This window comes from Camellia sinensis, chromosome 15, assembly GCF_055761805.1.
Source record: "Camellia sinensis isolate YWXY chromosome 15, ASM5576180v1, whole genome shotgun sequence".
NCBI classification, from domain to species: Eukaryota; Viridiplantae; Streptophyta; class Magnoliopsida; order Ericales; family Theaceae; genus Camellia; species Camellia sinensis.
The window spans coordinates 13,697,317-13,708,401 of record NC_138975.1 but is presented as its reverse complement, the minus strand read 5'-3'; the positions used below and the strand labels follow the sequence as shown (position 1 = coordinate 13,708,401).

General features: G+C 33.2%; 1 protein-coding gene across 2 annotated transcripts; it reads left to right on the top strand.

Moving 5' to 3' along the window:
* The first annotated feature begins 1,706 nt into the window (after positions 1-1,706).
* LOC114296616 (uncharacterized) lies at positions 1,707-9,084 on the top strand. Of its 2 annotated transcripts, none has more exons than XM_028240918.2 (2): positions 1,707-2,350; positions 7,945-9,084. In XM_028240918.2, exons 1-2 carry the CDS (start codon positions 1,778-1,780, stop codon positions 8,857-8,859), a joined length of 1,488 nt encoding a protein of 495 aa, XP_028096719.2. In that variant the 5' UTR covers positions 1,707-1,777; the 3' UTR covers positions 8,860-9,084. The 2 variants fall into 2 exon arrangements, with proteins under 2 accessions (XP_028096719.2, XP_028096720.2); XM_028240919.2 differs by lacking the exon at positions 7,945-9,084 and adding an exon at positions 7,846-7,896.
* The last annotated feature ends 2,001 nt before the right edge of the window (positions 9,085-11,085 follow it).

Genomic DNA, 11,085 nt, shown 5'->3' with positions numbered 1-11,085 from the left:
GCTTGGACTCTGTCCTGCCAACCAACCTATGTGCCTCCCGTAGAGGTTCCGAATATGTCAAATGGTCAAAGCCATGTGATTAAAGTTTAAATTTCGTTTATTCTATATTTAGGGATAAGTCCCTTTTTGTTAAGTCGATATATATGATCATGTGATATATATGTATATTCAAAAAAAAAAAAAAAAAAACAAACAAACAAACAAAGTTAAATTTTTTTTTTTTTTTTTGTCTCATGTAAGTCTGCACAGCTCAATGGACATTGTATATATATATATATATATATATATTTTTTTTTTGCTTCTGCTAGCCCCTAATAATTTGTTTTCTATTTAAGAGGCCTTCGGTAATCTACATATTACTGGCTGGTTACGATACTAAACCCATGGGGGCGGGTTTGAGTTGTGATAAGTAGGGATTTTTCACACATTCTTATGGTTTTTAACAAAGTTATTGGTAGTTGTGTAACTATGGTGGGCTTTGGATGTATTATGGACAAACCTAGGGTTTGGGTGTGAAATAAAAAAGGGGGGGTTTTCATGTGTATGTTGTGAAAATGGTTATGAGGTTAAATATAAGGTTGTATGATGGCAAAATGGTTGATTTTGGCACTTGGAGTGATATTTGGGAAAAAAGGGAGTTTGCCTTAGAATGATCCCAATAGTTATTTTGTATGAATGAATGAATGGAATTGGTATTGTGAATTTGAAATTGATTGGACACATAGATAAATGTTGAAACTAAATATGTATTATCTCTCACCTGTAGAATTTTGAATAATTTATTTGTCCTGAGATTGAATATCTATTTAGAAATATCTGTATTGAGCTATCGGTGGAAGATAGTTATGATTGTTATAGAAGTTGCATAAGAATTAGGCGAATTGTCATAAAGGAGACTTTATAGCTATATTTGAATTATAAATGGGTAAAACACTCCAGTCTTAAATCATAGAGGTAATATGAATTTTGCTTATGTTTTTAAATTTGTAAATGATTTCAGACCCAACAAATGAATATGTTCAAAAAAACTAATATTAAAAAAAAAAAGAGTTTGGTTATTTATAATTTATATTTAAACTAATATTTAACTCAACTAATATTTTTTTTTAACAAATATTTTTTTATTTTAAATTGATTTTTTCAATTGAGTTGTGACCAATAGTTTTTACTCATAAATTTTGAATGTTTAAAAGACCTTACAAATAGAATTTTATTTAAAACAAAAATTGATGGTTAGTTTGGGAATAGACTATTTTAGTAATTTTTTGACTAAAATATAAGATGAAAAATTAGTATGTTTGGAATGATTTTTAAATTTTTACAAAATAAAATTAAAAAATGGAGAGAGAATAAAATCTTTTACTTTTGTATCTTTGGCTTTTTAATATTTTTAGTGATTTTTTTTTTGAATTTTTAACTATCTTTTTGTTTCAAAAATAAATAAAATAAATGATCAATAAAAAATATATCTAATTATATCACTCACTCATTTTGAATTATACATTTTTGTAATGGGCATCATTTGCGCGCACCACATCCACTAGTTTTAGAGCAAGGATCTTCTAGAGTGATTTTTTTCTAAAGTTTGTGGTTGAGATTTACTGGCAAGTCACATCAATTTTTCTGATGTGACTTGCCAATAAATCTCAACCACACAATATAACACTCTAAGAAACTTTAAAAAAATTTCACTCTAGAGGATCTTTGGAGCTAGTTTTAAACCAAAAGATCGAAGCTGAAGCTGAGAGAGAGAGAGAGAGAGAGAGAGAGAAAAGCTATGGATAGAAGGCTTTATGAAGCATCCCTAAGTGGGAGTGTCGCAGATTTAGAAAATTTGGAGGGAGAAGATCCACTGATCCTGGACAGAGTCTCTCTCACCTGCTTCGACCAAACTCCGTTGCACATAGCAGCATGGCGAGGTCACTCCGATTTCACCAGAGCGCTTCTGAGTCGAAAACCCAGACTCGCTTCCGAGCTCAACTCGGCTCGGTGCTCGCCTCTCCACTTGGCTTCCGCCGAGGGCCACCACGAGATCGTACAACACTTGTTGGATGTGAACGACGACGTTTGCGAGGTTCACGACGAAGATGGTAGAACCCCACTCCACTTGGCAGCCATGAAAGGCCGAGTCGAGGTCATAGAACTGTTAACTAGGGCTCGGCCTGAGTCAATTCGTCAGAAACTCGGCAGAGGAGGAGAGACTGTTCTGCACATGTGTGTGAAGTACAACCGTTTGGAGGCTTTGAAGACTTTGGTTGACGAATTCCAAAACGACGCCGGGTTTGTGAATTCTGAAGACCAAGATGGTAACACCATCTTGCATCTTGCTGCAGCTCTCAAACAACTAGACGTAAGCGTATCGATATATCCATATCTATATATACATATAATATACATTGATGCTCAAAAGGTTTCATGGCTAACTTTTTTTTTTTATATATAAAATAAGGTAAATTACACCGATTTTTCCTGCATTTTGCTCTTTATGTCACTTTTAATTAGCTCAGTCTGATCATAAATTTTAGGATAAATTACACTGATAATTTTTATATTTTTGGCCATTTTGCATTAGATACTGATTCACATACAAATTAATTTTGAATCCTTTGGCAATGCCAAAAAAAAAAAAAAAAAAAAAAAAAAAGGGTTCGCTGCCTTGTTTGTGACGAAATCAAACAGATGATTTATCGATGAAGAAGTTCACCCTTTCGATTCTGAAGTAGATCTGGAAAATTCAAGTTACTTCACTTCGGGTGTTTTTAGCAGATTTGACCAAAGACATAAAAACACCAGTTCTAAAAATCTTAGAAGTTTCATGAATCTCAATATAGAATATGGGTCAAATTTGTAAGCAATGAATCAATCATCAAACAATAAAACAACAAAAAAAAAAACATGAGTTTTTTAAGTAAGACACCAACAAATCAAGTTCTGTTTATGAGCTAAAGTTTATCGTGATCAACTTCTAAATATCCACAAAAACTTAGGCCTCGTTTGGGATGCTACCTTTTTAGTCAATTAGCCAAAAAGTTACTAAATTAACCAATTAGCTAATTAGTCATACCAAAAAGTCAACAATTACGGCTTTTCTCTACTTTTTGCACAGCTTTTCGTAATTAGTCAAAAAGTCAATCCCAAACATACAAGTTTTTTTTACCTACCTTTTTAGCCAATTAGTCAAAAAGTTACTAAATTAGCCTGTTCCCAAACGAGGCCTTAGTATGACAATCTAGCCATTTCGATGTGAAAATTTAAAAACCTTTGAAATATTAATTTGTAATTATGATTCAATTTTAAACAATGAATAATAATCTTAATCAAATAATCAACAATAAATCGACACAACGATTTACGCTGTGTTTGGTTGAGGGATTTAGGGAGGGATTTAGAAAGGAAAAGGAAAAATGTGTGTGAAACTAGGTGAAATATAAGTATGTTTTATTAACATTTCACCTACTTTTTTTCATTTTTCTTTCCAAATCCCTTCTCAAATCCCCCAACCAAACACAACATTAATGTAAAAAAATCACAATTTGACTCCTCCAATTGTGATAGAAAAAACTATGGGCCAAAGTCACAAAAAATCTACTAAGAAGACAAAAAGAAATTACATACGAGATCCCTCAATTACCTAGCAAATCAACACCCAAATTGAACCAAACCCGATGTGCCTCTTCCACCACCGTCTTCACCTCGGAATTGTTTTGTCTAATATTGAATCCACAACACCGATGTCGAATTCACGACGATAAGCCACTCCGAAATCTACCAAAGTTTCAGGCTCAAGTTTTTCGGAATCCACCAATGAACACCTCAATCTTTGTGTGAATAAAAGAACAAAACTAACACTTGATGTTTGTTAATATGTAATTTGTTGATTAATCAATCACTATACATCAAGGAAACTTATATATAAACACTCTCCAACATAGAACACTTTGTTTTTTACTCCTATTTGAGAATCTGGATGGGTTCAACCTTAAAAATAAGAAACGGTGTATTTTATACTAAACAGAGCTGCTAAGACTACTCGAGTGCTCAATTTACCGCTCAAACGATGTGACTAAATGCGGTGCTCACATATAGGCCAGCCGCTCAAGCATATCATCTGCCGCTCGAGCAGTAAAACATGTTTTTCAAAAACTCCTCATGCTTAGTCAACGAAGTGACAAATAAAGAATGTTCAAGTCAATATACGAAATGTCAGCACAAACTTCTCTATATAGGCACAATTAGAGTTTGATTCGCATCTAAACTCTCATAACTCATAAATGTAATAGAGCGAATAAAAATGCAACTCAATAGAATTTTATCTAATGAAATTGTTAATTATAAAAATCTAATAAGATGGAACAGAGTAGGCACAACACTGCTTAATAAATTCTAGTGTAACAGCCCTACAACTTTAATACATGTAATTAAATGATGATATCAATGCCAATAACATGAAAAGAAAAGAAACATGAATTTCCAGTAGCAATAATAAACTCAAATTTATTGACACAAGATAATTTACATGTAAGGAACAAAATGGTACAATGAAATATGTAGAGATTACACGTATAATTTATCCTATAATATTTGACAACCATTGATACACAAAGATAAAAATAAAAAGAGGTATAAGAACTTCTAGTCAAAATAAAAATAAAAATAAATGTATAGAGTAAAAGAAATTGTAATAAATGTTAGTAGTCAGAAGTTAGTAATCAATAGTCTTTATTTGTCCTCTAAGTTATATGTCTAGCACACAAGTGTCCAGCAAAGGTAAATAATCCACAAATTATATGTTCAGTATGGGTATCTCCTTTCTGTATCATAATATCAATTTTGTTTTTTTTTTAAGTTGTTTTTTTTCAAGTTTATATTTTTCCTACAAAAAGAAGCTAAACTCAATTTATTTTTTTATTATTTTTTTGCTTTATAAATAAATCTCTAAATTAAATATTCTATTTTAATTAAAAAAAAATAAACAAAATAAAATAAATATATTAAGATTTCAAATCTACCACTAACCTCATAATTGGAAGTAATTGTACTTAGTCTTTAGAAAATCATTGATTTGGATACTATGATGTAAGTTGATCAGAAATACATCGTCAAGAGAATTTATATATCAAAACTAGAAAGCCACGAATCATCTTCGCTTAGCACAGACTGTCGCCACTAAATTACGGTTTGATGCACAACTCGTCTTATCAGATATGACTCGTCTAACAATTCTAATATAATTCTAATATACAATAGTGAAAATCATTGTATAACATGATTTGAATAAAATATTTATTGCACAAAAATATCTAAAAGTCATACAATTGTATCCAAATCAAATCAAAACTAAAAATATTAAATACAACTTACCCTAATTATTTGGTTAGGGTTTCTTCTCTATCTTAAGATAGAAAAATAATTTCACACACTAATATTTACAAACTAAACACTATCACTTTCCCTTTCTTTCTATTTTTCTCTCTTTCTCTCTTCCTCCCATGGGCCGAAGCCATCTGCTCCGCTGAGCTCCCTCTCTCCCCCTTTCCTTTCTTCCCTTCTTTTTCTTCTTTTATAACATTCAAAATGCAAAAGAAATTTTTTTTTATAAATAAATCTCTAAATTAAATATTCTATTTTAATTAAACAAAATTAAACTAATTAATTAAAAATAAATATCTTAAGATTTCAAATCTACCCCTAACCTCATAATTGGGAGTAATTTTACTTAACCTTTTGAAAATCATTGATTTGGATACTGTAATATAAGTTGATCAGAAATTTATCATCACGAGAATTTGTATAGCAAAGCTAGAAAATCACGAATCATCTTCGCTTAGCATGGACTCTTACCACTAAACTATGATTTGATGCATGACTCGTCTTATTAGGTATGACTCATCTAACAATTTTAATATACAACAGTGAAAATCATTGTATAACATGATTTGAATAAAACACTTATTGCACACAAATATGTAAAAGTTATTCAATTGTATCCACACTATTAGTCTCCAAAGGTCACTTTTTTAGTCGCCAAAACCAATTAGCGACTAAAAAATTACACTCTGCTCTTGTGGGGATTCGAACCATCAACCTCCCACACTATAAACCTTACACAACACCCTCTTTCCACTACACCTCCATAACACCATATTATTATATATGCAACATATATTATTTATATAGTACATAGACCCGTATTAATATAAAAGTATATATATAAAGATAATTATTTTTTATTGAACATAATTTATGTAAAAATAAATTATTTATTAGGGAAAAAAAAGAGACCACTTTTGGCCAATTCTATACTTTTGGCTACTGATAATTTTTTAGTCGTTAAAAATAAAATTCTCGCGCTAAAATTACTACTTTTGGCGACTAAACTTCTTTTTAGTCGCCGAATGCCTCACTTTTGGCTAATAAATTTTTTTTAGTCGCCAAAGGGCCTAACTTTTGGCTGCCAAAATTTTTTCAGTTAGTAAAAGCCTCATTTTTGGCGACCAAACATCAATTTAGTCGCCGAATGCCTCACTTTTGGCTACTAATTTTTTTTAGTCGCCAAAGGGCCTAACTTTTGGCTACTAAAATTTTTTTAGTCAGTAAAAGCCATATATCGGCAACCAAACAGATTTTTAATTGCCAATTACTATACTTTTGGCTACTAAATTTTTTTAGTCGCCAAAAATCTTTACTTTTGGCTATTAATGCTTTTTTAGTCACCAAAAGCTATACTTTCAGCGACCAAATTTTTTTTAGTCGGGAAATTTGGTCGCCAAATGTGCTTTTTCCTGTAGTGCCACATCAAATCAAAACTAAAAATATTAAATACAACTTATTAATTATTTGATTAGGGTTTCATCTCTATCCTAAGAGAGAAAAATAATTTCATACACTAATATTTACAAACTAAATACTCTCACTTTCAATTTTTTTTTTTATTTTTCTCTCTTCTTTCTTCCTCCCATGGCCGAAGCCCTCTGCTCCGCAAAGCTCCCTCTCTCCCCCTTCTCCTTTCTTTTCTTCTCTTCTTCTTCTTCTTCTTCTTCTTCTTCTTTTATAACATTCAAAATGCAAAAAAAAAAAAAAGAAAAGAAAATATAATAATATAATATTTTATTATATATATATAATTTGAGTGATGTTGCAGATTGGACTTGTTCTATGGTGCCAACTTAGCTGGGATCATATTACCTCGCTATAATGCTTATGCATCCATCCTTTTTATTGATGTATGGTATAATTCATTACTCATCGATAAAATTCCTATTTTGTTGATAAAAAAAAAAATAATAACTTGAGTGATTGAGGGGTGTGAGAGACGTGGCTGTCTCTTTTTCGCTTTCTTGCTTTTCTCTTTCGCTTCCTTTGCTTTCAGCTGACGCTCCTTTGTTTGTTTGTTTATTTGTTTTTGTTTTTTTTTTTCATTTTTTTTTATTATTTATATAACATAATATAATATAAAATATATTATTTATACAAATTAATGTACAAATATTAAAATATATATAAACATACAAAAATCACACAAAATTATAAAATGATACAAATTAATAGATTAATAAAATTTATATTAGTGGGCCAAATGTGTAACATTTAGGATCCAATCAGAGGCAATTTATATGTTAAGTAAATCTCAGAAAGTATATTTATAATTTACCCTTTAAAATATGAGTAGTGCTACTCTAACTCTTGTTTTCATATATTAATTCTTTAATCATTAATCAATTACATCTTTAATACATCACTAAACCTAAGAAGTGGACTTATATATTATTTTTCTTAAAATATAAATTGTGGTGATTCCGCCACAATCACAATTAACAATTACTGATGTATGTTATATGTACTCAGGAGTCTCATTTCCTCTTTCACTTCTTACTCTTTTGATTTGCTTCAATTTTGAGTTCTTTCTTTCTGTCAAAATTCCCAACGATGATGCTTGGATTGCAGACCATAAAATACTTGTTAAAATTAACAAGTGTCAAAGAACAAGCCAAGACCGAGAACAAGAATGGTTTTACAGCTTTAGATATTGTGGAGTTGTCCCCTATCAAAGACTTAAAAACAATGGAAATTCAACAGTTTCTTGTAGAAGCTGGTGTTCCAAGTTTTAGAAGAGCGCCGAATATCAAGGAAGAGATTAGGACATCATCCTCGTCGGCTAATCATCAGCCCGAAAATCTATTCATAAGATTATGGGAAAAAATGTCAAGTTTTTGGAATAAGTATTTTAAGCCCGAGCGAGGTTGGTTCAAAGAAGTCCGTGTACATTTCATAACAGCATCCACCCTGACAACTACTATGGCTTACCAAGCTGGATTAAGTCCACCGGGCAGTGTTTGGCAAGATTTTCCAAACACTAACCTTAATGTAACCAGCAATGACATTGGGACATCCATTTTTGCCAGAACTCAAGACCACGATTTTATGTGTTTCTTGTTTTTCAACACTGCATCCTTCATAGCATCTATGTTCACTCTCATTCTGGCTTCAAGTGGATTTCCTCCTGAGAATAAGTTTTTCACAGTCCTAATGATGGTGTTAATGTTCTTCTCACTCACTTGCATGACTTTCTCTTATCTGTGGACAATGAACATGATTAGTCCACATGACGCTTTGGTTTGTGTCGAAAAGATTATTCATTGGGCTCTAAAGTTTTGGTTTGGCATATGTATTGCTGGTGGTCTGTTTCAAGTACTCCGTGGCTGTCCATGGCTATGGCGGAAGTTGAGAATACGAGGATTATGCTCATGGCTATGTCACAAGTTGGTAATTCTTATACAATTTTTGACAACCATAATGCTAGGATTATGGCACAAGAAGTTGGGAGAACCGTGTAATAATCCAAACAATGGCAACCCGTGACATGACTGGGATAATACTATAGTAGCCTACTCTACTTGTACTTTCTCCATCTCCGTATGAGCTTTAATTATCATTGTGTTTTGTTCTATATCCTTCTGTTATTATTTTATGTATGAAGCTTCTTTCTATTTAGTTATTACTCATGTACTTCTTGTTGTAATTGTTGTAATTTTTAACATTGATTTCAATATTATTAAATTATGTATTGATTTAAAAGTTTATGCCTTTTTCTTTTTAATTTGAAATGTAAAAGTTAATTTAGAGTTGTGAATTTTTATCAAATGATGGTTTAATAGTCAGCATGATGAGATCTATAAAACTAATATAGTTTTGACATTTTACAAAATATAGTCATCACAAAATGAGGCCTAAAGCCATTGCTTAGATGGCTTAGGGGTAAATTTGGCTTTGTAACCAAATGAGATAATGCCTCATTTTCATATATCTAATCGCAAATCTCTCAAAGTTTTGAGTCGTTATTGTCACAATACAACACGGTGCATACTCGACGTGATGATGAGTGAGAAGAGAGCGAAATTTCCTTGCACGTAGCAACATTGCGCGGTCACTCCTATTTCACGAGATCAATTCTGAGTCGAAAATCCGAACTCAGTACCGAGCCCGACTCACTTTGATGCGAGTTTCTCCACCTAGCTTCCACCGAGGGCCACCTTGAGATCGTTCAACTACTTGTGAGGCTTCGTGACTAAGATGGCAGAGCTTCTCTTCACTGGGCAACCATGAAAGGGCGAGTCGAGGTCATGAAACTATTAACTTGGGCCCGGCTTGAGTTGATTCATGAAAAACTCGGCAGATGAAAGACTGTATTGCACTTTGAGTGTTATGACCCGAACCCGCCCCCGTAGGTTTAGGACATAACCGGCCAGTAATCATGAGATTACTTACGGCCTCAAACCAAACCAAACATAAGAGTAAAGGGGCCAAACGGAAGCAGTTTAAAACTTTGTCCATAGAGCTGTGCTTACATGACACATCATAACAACCATACATATGCATATTAATAACTCACAACAAAATATGTACTAACACAAGGTTTTGTACATATAAGATCATATAAGTCTAAGTCAACCCAAGAAAACTATATACAACATATTCAAACACTTCGCCCACATGACAAGATAAAACAGAATGACAAAAGGCGAAGACGGGTCTCGTGCGTGAGACGCAAGGGCTGACTCTTCAAAACCTTTGTTGTTCCTCACAGACTTCACTGGGGCTGGGTTTGAACTTCTCTTGGCTCACCTACAAACACATGAATGAGCGTGAGCGAAAGCCCAGTGAATAATATCAAATAAAGGAGTTATATAAATGGTATGTAGAACAACATGCTTCAAACGGCCTTGGGCCCAATTCATATTTCTCATTTATGTCAAACTGGCCTTTGGCCTATTCATTCATGTCAAAACGGCCTCTGGCCCATTTATTCATGTCAAAATGGCGTCTGGCCCATTCATTCATTATTGTCAAAACGGCCTCTGGCCCATTCACTCTATCATTCAGATCAAACTGGCCTCTGGCCCATTCATTTGGCATAGCAACATTGTCCACCAATCGAATCAACGAACTTATAAAACTTACACAGGAGTAAGTAATTTGGACAACAACATATTTCAGATATCTTTGTTAAGATATTACTCACAGTGATCGGTTGGTTGATTTGCCCTGAAGCTTGACCCTACACATTACATAACACATATGGGTCACAAATGGTTCAATCCGTTCTTTAATTCACGTATTCCTCTTTAGGCTTTATTCTTATCCCTTTTATTCCTTTATAATGCTTAATGCATGCCTAAGAGTACTTAGAAGTGAAAGAGAACGGAAAACGAAACACCGAATGTACTTTCAAAATTTTCAAAAACAGGGTACTCGCTCGAGCGTGGACTTCCCCGCTCGAGCGGACCCATGAGGTCTGCAAAAGTACTGGATGCATCACATTTACGCTCGAGCGTGAATTCTGGAGCTCGAGCGGAAGGCCTCACTACATGGCTCCCCGCTCGAGCGTGAACTTCCCCGCTCGAGCAGACATCCATGTCTGCAAAATATATTGGGAGCACGGATTTCACGCTCGAGCGGCAGTCTCCCCGCTCGAGCGGACATCAAAATTTTGGAATATCCAGAACATCTTCTTGAGCTCAACTTCAACATTCCAACCAACATTTCTTGCATATAATGGCTCAAATTTCATATAAACAAGTACTAACA

Coding starts and splice junctions, on each gene's coding strand:
- LOC114296616 (XM_028240918.2), top strand. CDS start 1,778: ATGGATAGAAGGCTTTATGAAGCATCCCTAAGTGGGAGTGTCGCAGAT. Junction 2,351..7,944: donor CAGCTCTCAAACAACTAGAC/GTAAGCGTATCG, acceptor CTTGGATTGCAG/ACCATAAAATACTTGTTAAA.